The 16,480-nt window shown below is 50.4% G+C and overlaps 3 protein-coding genes across 3 annotated transcripts; all 3 read left to right on the plus strand.

The window, feature by feature from the left end:
• Positions 1–432: 432 nt before the first annotated feature.
• LY89DRAFT_612778 (iron transport multicopper oxidase fet3 precursor) lies at positions 433–2,807 on the plus strand (the record flags this gene model as incomplete). The annotated part of the gene is made up of 6 exons (XM_018210637.1): positions 433–957; positions 1,023–1,218; positions 1,275–1,341; positions 1,397–2,063; positions 2,116–2,682; positions 2,735–2,807. Coding segments are annotated over exons 1-6 (1,710 nt in total), but the record flags the coding sequence as incomplete, so codon positions are not given.
• Positions 2,808–4,546: 1,739 nt separating this feature from the next.
• On the plus strand, positions 4,547–11,272 carry LY89DRAFT_773345 (BcPKS12, polyketide synthase; the record flags this gene model as incomplete). Its single annotated transcript, XM_018221932.1, has 6 exons — positions 4,547–4,839; positions 4,893–5,184; positions 5,234–5,654; positions 5,702–6,590; positions 6,644–11,150; positions 11,222–11,272. 6 exons carry the CDS (start codon positions 4,547–4,549, stop codon positions 11,270–11,272), a joined length of 6,453 nt encoding a protein of 2,150 aa, XP_018073564.1.
• Positions 11,273–13,750: 2,478 nt separating this feature from the next.
• Positions 13,751–15,465, plus strand: LY89DRAFT_482891 (uncharacterized protein). The gene is made up of 2 exons (XM_018207840.1): positions 13,751–15,210; positions 15,368–15,465. Exon 1 carries the CDS (start codon positions 13,943–13,945, stop codon positions 15,170–15,172), a length of 1,230 nt encoding a protein of 409 aa, XP_018073565.1. The 5' UTR covers positions 13,751–13,942; the 3' UTR covers positions 15,173–15,210; positions 15,368–15,465.
• Positions 15,466–16,480: the final 1,015 nt, after the last annotated feature.

Genomic DNA, 16,480 nt, shown 5'->3' on the forward strand with positions numbered 1-16,480 from the left:
ATCGCGAATCCTGTCCGGTCAAGAGTATCGCGTTTCAGGGTGTCTCTAGTGAGGGCCGTTTCCGGGTGGAATTGCTCGATTACTTTTCTCGGTGAGGGTTGTCGATTTAGCCAAGCCACTTCCGATCAGGTCACTTCAGCCAAGTCGAAAGCCCCGAATCGTGCATCACCGAGACGTGCAGATCCAGGGTCCCTGATTGACTTCACGACCGAGCGCTGCAGAACGCCCCTGGCTGCACACGAAATCCTGAGGTCGGGGCCGTCAGCAAATGACAACGGTTTTCTAGCGACGGATCAGCGCTAGAGCGGCTGAGAAAGTCTCCTGGGGAGGATGCGTGCTGGAAGGGGCAATTGCCTGGGTACTTGGGGAGATTTTTCTTTTTCACGTTACCCGTTCGCTGCTTCGCATAAGCCTTGTCTGGGGAGGATGCAGGCTATATTGGTCTATCCGCTCTGTGTATGGTTGAATCTCAGCTGAGGTGCTGGTCCTGGATCTTGGAGCTCGTATCTAGCACAAGCTCCTCCTCCGCTCGTCCTCCAAGTGGTGGAATGTGGTCCAAGTCATGATGCCAACACTCACATCTGTGTTCAATAGTCAGATGAAAGAAAGCCACGGCCACGGGAAAACCTAGCACCGCCCAAAAGAAAACTGATGAGAGATTGGAGCCCTCTCCGAAGAATGACGAGGGTAGCATCTGATAAAGAGCAGCAGGCCCAGGTCAGCAAGAGGCAATTCGAGGCAGTTGTGTGCACTTTTCCTTGAGCATCTTTGAGCATCTAATCATTACTTAATCCATAATTGTTGAACTCGGCTCAACATGCTCTCGTTTAAGACCTTTCCTTTGCTCTTGAGTCTGTTACCAGCCACCTTGGCTGCAACGGTGACATATAATTGGAGCGTTGACTTCGTCAACGCCGCCCCAGACAACTTCACTCGCCAGGTAATTGGGATAAATGGGTATGTTCAAATACCGTCCCCGTGCAACTACGGTCACGTACAGGCATTGATATTGACTGCCGCAGGAAATGGCCATGTCCCGCAATCGAAGCGAATGTGGGCGACCAAGTTGTGGTTGTCCTAACCAATAATTTGGGCACTCAGTCGACGGGTCTGCATTTCCATGGCTTGAGTCAATTCGGCACCCAAGTAATGGACGGTCCTACTGGAGTCACGCAATGTCCCATCCAGCCCGGAGCAACCTTCACATACAGCTTCACTGTAAATTGTTCCAGAAAGAGTCTTTCCCAAAGCAAAGTTCTAACCAGCTTGATTAGATCGATTCGCCAGGAACTTATTGGTATCATTCCCATAATATGGGACAGTATCCCGATGGGTTGAGAGGTGCGTGACTGGCCATCTCGTGACTTGTGACAAGCATCCATATTGACTTACGCAGGTCCTCTGATTATCCATGATCCCAATGATCCCTATGCTGGGGACTATGACGAGGAATTTGTTCTCACCGTGGGAGATTGGTACCACACACCAGTGCCAACGTTGATTGATCAAATGTTGACCACTTCAAACACTCATTTTCTTCCGCCCTTTCCTGATGCTATTGTGGTCAACGACTCAAGCTCTGCCACGCTTAATTTCCAGGCGGGAAAGACTTACAAAGTCAGAATTATCAGTCTGGCAGCTTTCGCTGCCGTCATGCTTCAATTTGACTCCCATACCATGAGGGTTATTGAGATCGATGGCTCCTACGTGCAAGAGCATGACGCGTACCAGATCCGTGTTGCGCCCGCCCAAAGATACACTGTACTTCTTAATGCACAAACTTCCGTCAGAAGAAACTATGCGTTCTTGGCGTCACTTGACATGAACCGGGATTATTCTACGGGGGGAGCAACCAACATCTGGCCATTCAACATAAGCGGCACGATCCTGTACGATGCTACAAAGGGCCCAGCTCCCGCATTCGTCGTGCCCAAATGGTCGCCTCAGGATGACGCCACTCTCGTGGCATTGGATAATCAGCCACTCCTTGGCGAGCCAAACGTGGTTGATGCCGACATTACATTGGACTTCAATTTCGGATTTGATGTTAATGGAATACCCAGGTGAGTTCCCCATCAACCAGCATGTTTATCTCGCGAACTGACGAATATAAAGAGCGTTCCTCAACAACAAAACCTATATTCCACAGAAAGTGCCATCCTTGTATACTGCATACACTACAGGGAGCTCAAATAGCAATCCTGTAATCTATGGAGACGTCAATCCCTTCGTGGTCAATAAAGGCGATATTGTGCAGATCGTTCTAAACAATCTTGATGCCGCAATCCACCCGTTCCATCTGCACGGTCATCAATTCCAAGTCTGCCAGCGGCCCGCAAGTGGCAAGGGACTGTACACAGGGCAGGGCAGAAACTTCCCCGCCGTACCTCCGAAAAGAGACACCATCGCAGTCAATGCTGATAGCTATGTTGTGATCCGCTTCCAGGCCAACAATCCAGGTGTTTGGTTGTTCCATTGCCATATCGAATGGCATGTCATCATGGGCCTCTCGGCAACCATCATCGAGGCTCCCACAGAGCTTGTTGGGCTGCCGGTTCCAGCGGACCATTTGGCGGTTTGCAAAGCACAAGGAATCCCAACTGCTGGTAACGCTGCTGGAAACACCCAGAATTACACGGACCTCACGGGTGCTAACACCGTGCCACCGTTCCCAGACAATGGGTAAGAAATCCCCAAGATGCGTCTTTGTGGCTTTGACTGACTCGAGAACCAGAGCGCTCTATCCCAGACAGTTGCCTCAGATTGGTGCAATGAGACGTGAGAAGCGCACTGCACTGGCCAGACGGGCTGCAGAATGGGCTCAAGATGGCTATGGTGTATGAGGTCTCACACTGATTTAATTCTGGTCGCGAAAGGCAAAAAGACTCCAGAGGGAGTGTATTTCTTCATTCCTAACATCGATACATAATAATGACCTGGCATGCAACGATCAGCATTTCGTCTTTTGAGCGACGTTTTGGAAAGCATGTGGGATACCGAAGATTGGAAACAGGGAGTTTGCTGGATTTCCTTGATTCTCGAATAGTTAGCAGTCATTACCCCGCTGTATGGATCATATTCCTGTCCATGTTGCCACCTCTACCTTTGATCATCGTTTGCTCGTGGTTGTTGATGATGATCTATTATATCTTCGTTGATCAAATGTCGTCGGTCGTCGTTCTCAAAACTAAATGGTAGTCCGCGTCTAACTCTTTCTTGATTAGCGGCGGAGAATAGTAGCTTAACCTTAACCTTAGCGTATTTTTCAAAATTGAGGCAAATCGTGAGACGAACCTTCACCGTGCCTCACGGACACATCACTCTCCCATCGAACATATTGTGTCTGTCATCGATTTTGTCATCAAGTTCGCAATCTTGCAATCTTCACGTGAATCCGTGCCAGCAAAGCGTGCGCCTAAATTTATGAGATGGCGAGAATGCGACGGCGAAAAAACAGCATGCACGTCGAATTTGTACTCGGGGAGTGTGAAATGTCAAATTAGGTTCGAAGATGCCTGGTCAGAGACATTCTCTCATATAAAGCACTTTCACCATATCTATGTTTACTTCTTCTGCAGATCCTTTTCGTTGCTGACGAATTTTTGAAGTTCTGGTTGATCGTCAATGCGCGTTTCTTGTTTCACTTCTTCCCGTTCTCTGCTCACGAACGACCAGACCACGACTTGCCCAAAACGATATGGACTGGAAGTGTCATATCCACGTCGCCTTCACATGCGCGCAGTATATCTCAGAAATTATCAGAGGCTTGCGGACAAGGGGTTGGGGCTCGTCTGAAAGTGTTGGTGCGGCCCGCGGCCTAAAAGCCTCTCCACCGGAGTCCAATCCCCATACTCCATACGGGCAGGACAAGTACACAGTCATGATCTCAGCTTTCTAAGAGGGTCTGAAAATGGATTTCTAAGACTAATGATACGTCTCTCTATTATCGTATGTTGCGGAAAAAAGCAGTCAGAGAGGCAGTGCCGAGGTCTTTTCGTGGGGATGTCCGCCGGACAAGATGACATGAGCCTAACACGGTCCACGGATCGCAAGCCCAGCGGGCTACATCCATAGCTGCGCCGAGCAGTAGTGAGCTTCAACAGCCTGGCATTAGGTGAGCTGGTTTCATTATACTGTAAGAATTACCATCGGAGCCACCCTTCGGGTCAAAGGATGCGAGCCCACTCAATACGAGACTTTGAACCCAAGCATCGATGTACCAACCATCCCTCACGAGTAGTGATCTCGCCATAAGCGGCTCGGTTATCGATGTCCGAAAAAAGATTGAACGGACACTGCCTTCGACGGAGTCTCGAACTAGGTAAGACAATCTGTCATATCAGGGTGCTCAAGCACTATAGGTACCAGCTGCTGTCTCAAAGAACTGACCAGAAGCACCAACAACAGTGCAATGGTATCTGAGAACGTCTCATCATCTTCGACTTTGTTTCAACATCCCGCTCGCTCATTTCATTGATATAGACTTGGAGGGACGTCGAAGAGCTTGTGGGCTGCTCTACTAAGGAGAGCATAGCTCAGCTCCACGATGGCGGAAAAGATGGCATTTCTCCTTTTTGGAGACCAGACACTGGATATTCATGGATTTCTGGCAGACTTCTTCAAGTCTGGAAATCCTAGTATATTGACACAATCGTTCCTGGATAGGGTGGGATCCGCATTGAGAGCTGAGGTGGATCAATTGTCGGTCCTTGAACGACGAAGAGTCCCTCATTTCTCCAGCATCAAAGAATTGAACGACAGATATCATGCAAGAGATATCAAGAACGCTGCTGTGGATAGCGCGTTGCTGTGCATCACACAATTGGCACATTATATTGAGTAAGTCAGACCTCACTTTTCTGAGAATGAAGCGACTAACCCTGCAATCAAAGCCGCGCCGAGAAGATGCATGAAGATACAACAAAACCCGCAGAGACCTTCTTGGTCGGCCTGTGTACAGGTCTCTTCGCTGCTGCTGCGATTTCTTCAGCGCCATCTCTCTCTGGGCTTGTTCCAGTTGCGGTGCAAGTTGTCCTCATGGCATTCCGGACTGGAGCACATGTTGCTGCATTGGCAGATCGTCTCCAAGGAAACACAGAAGCCTCAGAGAGCTGGACCTATGTTCTACCTGCTTTGGAAGAAGCAGAAACACGCTCAATTCTCAAAGATTTTCACGCCGAGAACGTAAGTTTGATCACTCTATCATCTTGACACACGTACTTACTTCCTACAGAGCATTCCATTGGCGAGCCAAGCCTACGTGAGTGCCGTCACCGCTACTAGTATCGCTATCAGTGGACCACCTGCGACCCTGAAGACACTCTCCGCCGCTGATGTCTTCGACACCAAACCCATGTCTATTCCGGTACATGGACCATATCATGCACCACATCTTTTCTCAAACTTCAACGCCGAGAAAATCTTACGTCTGAGCAGCTCGCCAGTGCAAAGAGTGCTTAGCAACTGCGTACCTCGCTATCCCGTGTTGTCTTGCGCGACGGGCACGTGGTACTCCGAACGGACCTCCATCTCGCTTATTCAAGCAATTGTCCGAGACATTTTGACAGACCGACTTGACTTCCAGAAGGTTGTTCATGCATGTGTCGTCAAGGCACAAGAATACAAGGGCGAGAAGTGCCTTGTCATACCCTATGGTCAGTGACATCGTCGATTACAAATACAAATTACTGATGAAGACCAGGCCCCACAAAAGCAGCAAGCACCCTGGCGTCGATGCTCAAAGCCCAGACTGATCTTGAGATCATTCTTCGACGACCACTAACAGCCGCAAAGCAAGACAACTCGTCGCCGAAGAGCGAGCCCAATGGACCCGTTAAGCTGGCAATTGTCGGCATGGCCGGTCGATTTCCTGACGCTGCAAGCCACGAGAAGCTATGGGAACTGCTTGAGAAGGGACTCGACGTTCATCGCGTGGTTCCAAAGGACCGGTTTAACGCTGAAACACATGTCGACGCTAACGGCAAGGTTAAAAACACTAGCCACACACCTTATGGATGCTGGATTGAGAACCCAGGTCTTTTCGATCCTCGATTCTTCAACATGTCTCCTCGTGAGGCATTCCAAACAGATCCCATGCAAAGAATGGCTTTATCAACTGCCTACGAGGCCCTTGAGATGTCTGGATACGTTCCAAACCGGACGCGCTCAACGCAGCTTGATCGCATCGGTACATTCTATGGACAGACTAGTGACGACTGGCGAGAAATTAATGCGGCTCAAGAAGTCGACACATATTTCATCACCGGTGGTGTGAGAGCCTTCGGACCAGGGCGAATCAATTATCATTTCGGGTTCTCTGGACCTTCTTTTAACATCGACACTGCTTGTTCATCGAGTGCTGCCGCAATGCAACTAGCCTGCACATCCCTATGGGCTGGAGACTGTGACACAGCCATCGTTGGTGGTCTCTCGTGTATGACCAACTCGGATATTTTTGCAGGTCTTAGTCGAGGCCAGTTTTTGTCGAAGACAGGACCTTGTGCTACATTTGACAACGACGCAGACGGATACTGCCGAGCAGATGGTGTAGGAACAGTCATTGTCAAGAGACTTGACGATGCTTTGGCCGAGTAAGTTCTCCTTCATCATGGATGCGACCACGTGCTTTATTGACAACCTACAGGAAGGATAATGTTCTCGCTGTCATCCTCGCAACTGCTACAAATCACTCTGCGGATGCTATCTCGATCACCCATCCTCACGGAGGAACTCAAGAGATCCTCTACAAGTCCATTCTCGAGAAGGCTGGTGTTGACGCGCTCGATATTGACTACGTTGAGATGCACGGAACTGGTACGCAAGCAGGTGACGGCACTGAGATGAAGTCTGTCACCAATGTCTTTGCTCCTGCCGACCGCAAGAGGACTGCTGAACAACCGTTGTTCCTCGGTGCCGTAAAGGCCAACGTTGGACACGGTGAAGCTGCATCAGGTGTCACAGCCTTGATCAAGGTCTTAATGATGTTGAAGAACAATGCCATTCCTCCACATGTTGGAATTAAGAAGACCATCAACAAGGGCTTCCCCAAAGATCTTGCGGAGCGCAATGTTCACATTGCATTCCATAAGACTCCACTTCGAAAGAGAGCTGGCACCCCTCGACGCATCTTTGTCAATAACTTCAGTGCCGCCGGTGGAAACACTGGACTTCTATTGGAAGAAGGCCCAGCTCACCTCAGAAACGTCATTGATCCTCGATCAACCCATATCATCACCGTTACTGCCAAGTCAAAGTCTGCGATGATCAGAAATGCCGAGCGATACATTGCATACCTCGACCAAAACCCAACAACATCCATCTCCGATCTTGCATATACCACTACTGCTCGAAAGATCCAACACAACTGGAGAATTTCAGTTACTGGAACCGACATTGCCCAAATCCAGGCAGCTCTCAAATCCAAACTTAGTGAGACGGTCGTTCCCGTTTTGCCTGAGCCACCAAAGGTGGCGTTCCTTTTCACTGGTCAAGGATCCCACTATGCGGCAATGGGCAAAGAGCTCTATGCAAACTCTACCCTCTTCCGGGAGACGATTGATGAGTTCGACAGCATCGCCAACATCCACGGCTTCCCATCTTTCATTCCATTGATTGATGGCAGCGCTGAGGATGTTCAAGCACTTTCGCCAGTCATCGTTCAGCTTGGCATTGTATGCCTTGAGATGGCTGTCGCAAGACTCTGGGACTCATGGGGAGTCAAGCCTTCCGTTGTCCTTGGACACAGCTTGGGAGAGTACGCTGCTTTGAATGTTTCTGGCATTCTTTCAGCTAGTGATGTGATCTATCTCGTCGGTATGCGAGCTCAGCTTTTGGTTGAGAAGTGCACTCCTGGCACCCACGTCATGGTTGCTGTTCAAGGTTCCGTTGCTTCTATCACCGAAGCTCTTGGAAATGCTTCCTCGAACTTGAACATTGCTTGCATCAACAGCCCAAGAGAGACCGTCCTCAGCGGTGCCGTCGAAGAGATGGCCACCATCTCGGACCTGCTCAACGACGCAGGCATTAAGTGCACGCAGCTGAAGGTGCCTTTCGCCTTCCACTCTGGCCAAGTCGACCCCATTTTGGACGACTTCCAGAAGCTTGCTGAATCCGTTCACTTTGGGAAGGAGAAGGTGCCTCTCATCTCATCTGTCCTTGGCCGTATGCTCAACGAGCCTGAGGTCATCGATGCAGAATACCTCAGAAACCATGCTCGCAACCCTGTTGACTTCCTTGGTGGATTTCAATCTGCTCAACAGTCTGGTAGCGTGGACAACAAGACCGTCTGGGTCGAAGTTGGTCCTCACACCGTATGCTCCGGCATGGTCAAGGCAACTCTCGATGTTTCAACAATCACCGCTCCTACTCTTCGCAGAGGTGAGAGTCCTTACAAGACCATCAGCTCCAGTTTGAGCACCATGCACACTGCTGGTCTCAATGTTGACTGGAACGAATACCACCGCGACTTCAATGACTGTGTTCAGCTTCTTGATCTTCCTAGCTACAGCTTTGATGACAAGAACTACTGGATCCAGTATGAAGGCGATTGGTGCTTGACCAAGGGCAAGCTCCCCACTAGCGGTTTCATCGAAGCAGAGAAGGAGGCTAAGCCCAAGTTGTCTACAACATCAATCCACAACGTCGTCAGCGAAGTCATCGAAGGCGATGTTGTCACCATGGTCACCGAGTCAGATCTTGCTAAGCCTGGTCTTCGCGAGGTTGTCAGTGGCCACGTTGTGAACGGAGCTTTCCTTTGCCCATCGTCACTATACGGCGACATGGCAATGACGGTCTGTGATTATGCATACCGTTTGATCAAGCCAGATGTCACTGATCTTGGTATGGACTTGTCGAACATGAAGGTCCCCAAGCCACTCGTCGCTTCTCCGGAGGGCAAGAGTCAAATCCTCACCCTCAAAGCAAGAGTCGATGTCGGTGCTGGTCGTGCTGACCTCACATTCATGTCTGGCTCAGGCAAGACTCTTACTGAGCACGGCATTTGCCAGGTCTACTTCGGAAAGAGCTCTGAATACCTCGCTGATTGGAAACGCAGCGCCTACCTCATCGAAGGCCGTGTTGATTGGCTACAAAATGCCGAGAAGACTGGCATTGCTCACAAGGTGGGACGTGGCTTGGCATACAAATTGTTCACTGCCTTGGTTGACTACAATCCCAAATTCCGAGGCATGGAAGAAGTCATCCTTCACAGTGACAACTTCGAGGCTACTGCCAAGGTTAAGTTCCAGACAACGGAAGCAGATGGAAAGTTCGTATGCAGTCCATACTGGATCGACAGCGTGAACCACATCTCTGGTTTCATTCTCAATGGATCTGATGCCGTCGACTCTCGCGAAAGTGTCTACATCTCTCACGGATGGGGATCGTTCAAGGTCGCTGAGCCACTGTCTGCCGAGAAGAATTACCGCACCTATGTGAGGATGCAAGACAGCGAGCCCAATGTCAAATCTGGTGATGTCTTCATCTTCGAGAGTGGCAGAATTGTGGCTGTCTGCGAAGGCTTGAAGTTCCAATGCATTCCACGCAGAGTCATGAACATCTTCTTGCCTCCTGTTGGTGCTGCTGCCAAGTCTGCTCCAGTCCGTCAAATCGCAGCTCCAAAACAACAAGCTGCTGTTGTCGCCAAACCAGCTAAGCCTGCAAAGACTGCGCAAGTGAGCATGACCAGTATTGCTACTGTCAACAAGAAGCTTATTGGCTCTGTCACATCCAAGATTCTCGATATCTTGGCCACGGAGGTTGGCGTTGAACTCGAAGAGCTCGTCGACAACATTGGCTTTGCTGACCTTGGTGTGGACTCTCTCATGTCCTTGACCGTCAGTGGCAGGATCCGAGAGGAGATGGATATCGATGTTCACTCAAATGACTTCGTCGATCACCCAACCATCGGAGCTTTCAAGTCCTTCTTGTCCAAATTTGAGACTGAACGGGTAGCCGCTGTGGACTCGGTTGAGACAAGCTCTACCACATCTGGCAATGAATCTACACCTGACTTGGTTGATGATTCTAATGTCACTACTCCACTTGAAGACAGCACCGATGATGAGAAGGTCAGCCCTGACGAGGCAGGTAGTCTCACAGAACTCATTAGACAAACCATTGCGGAAGAAATGGGAGTCGACACCGATGAAATTGCCGATACAGTTGATCTTTCAACGCTGGGCATGGATTCATTGATGAGCTTGACTATTCTTGGACGTCTACGAGAAAAGACTGACATGAATCTTCCTGGCGATCTCTTGGTCACAAACACTACCATCCAGGAGATCAAACGGTCACTGAACATCGATGCTCCACCACCAGCACCTGTTAAGGCTGCCCCCGTTGTCAAGCAAGTGGTTGTCAAGCAGCAAGTGAAGCAGGAAGTGGAAATGACAATATCACGTATGCCTCCTCAGCGCCTCGCGACTTCAGTGCTCCTTCAAGGTAGCTTGAGAAGCGCCACGAAGCAGCTCTGGATCATTCCTGACGGAGGTGGATCTGCGACTTCATACGTCGACATTCCAGATCTTACGCCTCAAGTTGCGGTCATGGGTCTCAACTCACCCTACATGAAGTTTCCCGAGGAGTACAAGTGTGGTGTCATTGGCATGGCTACAGCATTTGTCACCGAGATGAAGCGAAGACAGCCAACCGGTCCCTACATGTTGGCTGGCTGGAGTGCTGGTGGAGTCATTGCCTTCGAAGCCGTGAATCAACTGACCAAGGCTGGCGACGAAGTCGAGAAACTCATCCTCATCGACTCACCCTGCCCCGACATTATCGAGCCCTTGCCAGCTTCCCTCCATCGTTGGTTCGCCTCCATCGGTCTCCTTGGCGACGGCGACTTCTCGAAGCTGCCCAAGTGGCTGCTGCCTCATTTTGCCGCGTCAGTCAACGCTCTATCGAATTACACGGCAGAGAAGATCGATTCCAAAAAGAGCCCTCATGTGACTGCCATCTGGTGCGAGGACGGCGTCTGCAAGCTGCCTACCGACCCCCGACCTGATCCCTTCCCGTACGGTCACGCACAATTCCTTTTAGACAATAGAACCGACTTCGGACCCAACCTCTGGGACAAATACCTCAACTCGGAGAGATTTGTTACTCGACATATGCCCGGCAATCATTTCTCCATGATGAAGCGTCCATATGTAAGTACCTCCTAGTGCCTTTCCCCTGTGTTGCATCCGCGCCTTCCGTGCTAACATCTGTTGTCTCACAGGTCAAAGAACTGGGTGATCTGCTTAGAGAGGCCGTCCTCGCGACGGTGTAGTAGCCTGACGGCGATTTGTAAACGACTTTCCTTTTCTTTGGGTTGATTTTCTCGGGGTCCGGAGAATGGGAGATTGTGATTTTTTTGTTCACCTCGCAAGACTTTGCATTTCCTTGCCATTCATTTTACTGTCTATTGTTCATTTTATTTGCCGGGTATAATAAGTTTTGGGCTCTCGTTTTTGTTCCCTCTTAGACTTTGGCGTTTCGCAGCATCAGCAGTCAGAATGTTCAATATGTCATGTAGCTAGCCGATGGGGATGATCAGTCATAGGACTGCTGCTATGCCTCGGAGAAAAATCTATTTTCGATAGTTTGGTTTTCCTTTCTTTCTTCCTCTCTCGTAAATAAGATGTGCAAACCCCGTCGTCGACGTCGACGGCTTCGTGTGCACTGACCGAGTTAGGCTGACGGCGTGCTGCACGCGCCCGTGAGCCGCATTGTCCCCATCGGATGCCCCTATTGCCTCGCTCGCTTAGTCGTCAGTGGAAATGGCTCCGGTGCGCGAAAAGAATGTGAATCATGACTAGAGGCACGCTGGCCGTGCAAATAGAGTCCGACGCTACGGTAGCGCTGCATCTGCCGGTGCGAGTAGGCCGATACAGTAACAGACAGGACAGGCTGTAAGGTTATGGAGATCTGCGGTGGATCTTGAGATCAGCCCCTAAACTTACTTCAGCTCACCCTGTCGCTTTCACCCCCCGACCGCCCCGCTTCTTCCTGAAATAGCGTCCCGGGCTTGCAGCGTGCTGCACTGTGCCGCGTTGGGGTGCCTGGGCAGGATACAGGGTGCTTTAGGGTGGTCTTAGGGGATGTCTTGGAAGTGCGGGTTCAAGGCTTGGCTTTTTTAGGCTGGGGGGCTTGTGCAGGCGTCGGTGCGCCATGGACAGCGTAGGGAGTACAATAGGTACTTACTGTAGCGTGGAGGATGCCATATGGAGCGAGCGATGCTGGTGGACAGATCAAACACTGGTAATCTTACATCCTGGATGCTCATCATATCCCCGATTGTGATCCACAATCCCACATCCTCCGCTACGTTCCGGCTCGTGTTCCTCAACTTACTGTACTTACCTTACTGTACGGGCATTTCCCGCACCTGAACACCCACAGTGCCCACACCCTATCCCCCATCCCCCATCCCACCTCCAAACATCCGTATGGTGGAGCAGCAGCAGCACTGCTGATGGGATGGAGCGCAATGCTGCTCTCTTCAGCGCAGTACAGGCTTCCATTGCAGTGCACATCAACCCAATATGCTTAATTCCTCCCGATCCTTCCAGGCGGCCGTCTGGTGTGGAGGGGTGCATCGTGCCATGCATTTGCCTGACCTCATCTTGCCCGCCAGTGGAGCTCTGGTCGACCCCTCAATCTCGCTTTGATGGGATAGAGCTCGAGAGGACGCCACGTCAGGTCAGGCCAAGGGTAGCTAAGCCCGAGATCTGACCTGACCAAGCATCACTTCTCTGCCTCTTCGATCGAGATACTGGTGCTGCTGGTGCTGATACCGGTATAGACACATCCCCACCCCTCTCGAGGCTACCCTATCACCGACGGATGCTACGATCCCTATCTGACCCGGATCATCGTTTTCGAGGCTGAAGAAAGAAAGAAGGAAACCAAACCACAACCATCACACACCGGCTTCAAGCTCCTCCGTAAGATAATCCGTTCCCTCTTCACCACCAACTCCACCAACACACACACACACACACACACCCCATCTGCTATTATTCGCTATGTTACTACTGCTGCTCGGACGTCCGAAGTCTGATGAACAGAGCCCACCGTGCGGGTGAGAGACTCTGACGGTCCCTGCCGGGCCCTGATTACTCCTGTCCTGAGCGAGCGAGCTACGGCTGCTACTCCTGACAGATAAGGTTACGACCACCACTTCATCATGGTCATGTCATCCATCGGGCCCTGTGGCTGCAAGCCTTACCGTGCAGCCCATCATTCCACACGTTTCTGCCCTCTCTCGACAACACGGGAGATGAATTGCTCCATTCTGCTGCTTGCTTAATGCTTGATGCTTGATGCGAGTCCGAACAGGATTACTACTCCCAACATAATACCATCCACCACCGCCCAAACGCTTGGCTTGGCACACCGACAAGCTCGAGAGCGGTGCACCAGTGCAAAACCAGAGCAGCATCAGAAACAAGTCAGGGTTCGTGTTGACGGTCCATGACATAACCTAACCTTAAATCTTTCACCTCGACGTCGATCATCCTTACAAACCCTCGTCGTATCTCTCCCGCTGCTTCGTACGGTACGGTACGGACTACTCAGCTCCTTACGTCCCATACGATACTCCCTCGCTCGCTCACGCACTCACACTTACTCACTCACTCAACTCACGTCCCCAAGGCATCCGCAGTCGTTTTTGTCCCCCTTCCCTTCTAATCCACCGCCCTCAAACGAGCTTCGTCCGAGTCGATATTCCCCTCATGGTTGATCCCTTCAAGATCCCATTGCCTCAGCCGCACCGGCTCTAGATATTTCTCAACGACGACGAACAAAAGAATACTCTCGTTTTTCTTCCTTCCCCAAATACCTACCTAATCCGCCCCCACGCCCGCTTTCGTCAGCCAAAAAACAAAACAACCAATATAAATACCAATAATTCTATTATTTACAACCAATACATAAAACATAATACCTCCTCGGAATGTATGGGCCAGCGAAACGCACCTCCGTCGACAACACCAAACCTCGATATTCCAAATTGAGAGCGTCTTGCGATACTTGCTTTCTGGCAAAGGTCAAATGCAGTAAGACGAGGCCAATCTGCTCACGATGTCTCGCTTGTGGAGCGGATTGCAAGTACAGCCCTTCGTCGAGAGCTGGGAAACCCAAGGCAGATGGCTCTTCCTCCTCCAAGACACATCGTCCGTCTCTGTCGGCGGATATGGCAATAGCTGAAGGAGCCGTCTCGAATCGACACCCTTCGATGCGTCTGAATGGCGGGAATCACACGGCATATGGAATGGAGGCAGAGGAGACGGAATGGTCAGTCATGCTGGGGTCTCCAGATGGATCTATGGGCCGACGATCCATTTCCTCAGCTTCATTACCTCGGAATGGAGACGATAGTTCTGGGACAGATAGCTCGGGAAACCCAGCTCTGTTTGATCCCTCTTTCTCGTGGACACCACACACAGATATGACTTCTCCCTACCTAGACAACAGCCTCCACTACCGCTCCAAATCCATGAACGACGGCCCCATCCCCCAATCCACCGTTCCCTGGTACGACCACCCCGACGCCGCCGCAAACTACCAATCTCACCAACAAGCCGGCCTAGCTCCGATGCCAAATAATGTTTATATGTCTAATGCTGCTGCTATGGCCGGCAAGAACCCCACCTGCAACTGCTTCAACACCTGCCTGCACGCCCTGGGCGCGCTCCACAACTCGGACGGCATCTCGGCCGCGTCGCCCTTCGACGTGATCCTGACGGTCAACCAGAAGGCGGTCGAGACCTGCGCCGTCATGCTCAACTGCCCGATCTGCATGTCCCGGTCAGGCTTCTCATCCCGCACGATGTTCCTGGGCACCATCCTCGGCATGATCATCGCCATCTACCAGGACGCATCCAAAAACTACTTTGGCGGCGGCGGCAGCGTGGGGCCGGATCAGCTGCCGTTGACGTTCGGGTCGTACCGCGTGGCGAGCGAAGATGTGCGCTGGCTGCAGATGGAGATCATATTGAGGGATCTGAAGAAGTTGGAGGAGCTGTTTGCGAAGTTCCAGGAGAGTTCCGTGAAGAGTGAGAGTGATGAGGGGGCGGGGATGCATAGTGCGGTTACGAATTACCTTTGTCAGAGCTTGCATCATACGACCGAGGCGTTGAAGTCTCAGAGGAATTATTGCTGTGTTCAGGAAGGGATGGCTTGATGCCTCTTTTTTCCCCCCTTCCTCATAATCAAGAGAAAGTTTGATTGGATTCCCTTTCTTTTCTGATGATGGATTTGTACATTTATCCCGCTGCGTTTCAATACTGTACTTTCCGTCTTACATGTGTTCATACCTACATACACCAAATAGTCAGGCAGTCACTCGCTCGCTCATTGATTGAGTTTAGAGAGAAAGAAAGAAGGAAAGGGTCGGTCTTGGCAAAGGGCGTTCGTCGGCTTCTTCGGTTCTGGGATGGGAATACGGGACGGGATCATCAATCATACTTTGGCAGGGATACAACAAGTCCATTATATGCATGACGATAACAAAATGCACTGCAACGGTCCCCTCTTTCTTTGTTGCTGTGTTGTGTGGTCCCCTTCTTTTTCTTTCCTTGCTTTCACGTGTGAAAGATGAAGGAATGCAAACTAGGTAGGTAGCAAGAAACTCAATCCGTAGCTCATTTGTTTGTACGGGGGTGGGACAGCGTAGCGGGAAGTCAATCTGATTAGATAGACAGATAGACATGTGTACCTACCTATGTAGATAATCTTCCATACCCCCCCTTCCCTAAGACAAGCTCTCGCTCGGGGAATACAATCGTTCGTTCGGGACATTATCAGGTCATAAGATATGTATGTATGTATGATTCGGGCATGCATGGAAGAGAGAAAGGAAAGAGAAAAAAAATAAAATCGGGACCTCGTCGTCATCACGATAAGTAAATGTATGTACATGTACATGTAGTGTACATCCATCCATACATAAAATACTTACCGACTTCACTCACTAACTACACGTATGTATGTGGCTTGGCTGCGGTGGTGGTTTGACAAATTCTACGACTCAGCTTGCCTTTTGCTGCGGGGTCGTACGAGGAGAATTATCGTCCAGTCTCATTCATCTCTGTGTGTCTCAAACTTTTGCCTCAAACTCTTTCTGTAGGTATGTCTCAACAGAAAAAGCTTCCTACCTAATCAGTACATACATACATACATACACAAAAAAAAAATTGATCGTGTGCTAACTGACTCCAACCCCCACTACATCAGATCAGGAACCCTCGTCCTTATCGCGGTGAAAATTCCTATAGGGCATGTTTCAGAGGGATAGGAAGGGACCCGGGAAGCCGGTTCCTGAAGCCTAATAAGCCCCGAAAATAGCAGCATGCTTGTCCTTCCTACACGTAGCTTTCTTCCTCTCTGTCTCTCGCTCGCCGGGTTTACCTCTCTCAATTCTTAAGATGAATTATGACGCGAATACGATTACTTATTCTTACTATCTTACATACATAGATAGGTACGAGAA

This window comes from Mollisia scopiformis (assembly GCF_001500285.1).
Source record: "Mollisia scopiformis unplaced genomic scaffold LY89scaffold_8, whole genome shotgun sequence".
In the NCBI taxonomy this organism is placed as follows: domain Eukaryota; kingdom Fungi; phylum Ascomycota; class Leotiomycetes; order Helotiales; family Mollisiaceae; genus Mollisia; species Mollisia scopiformis.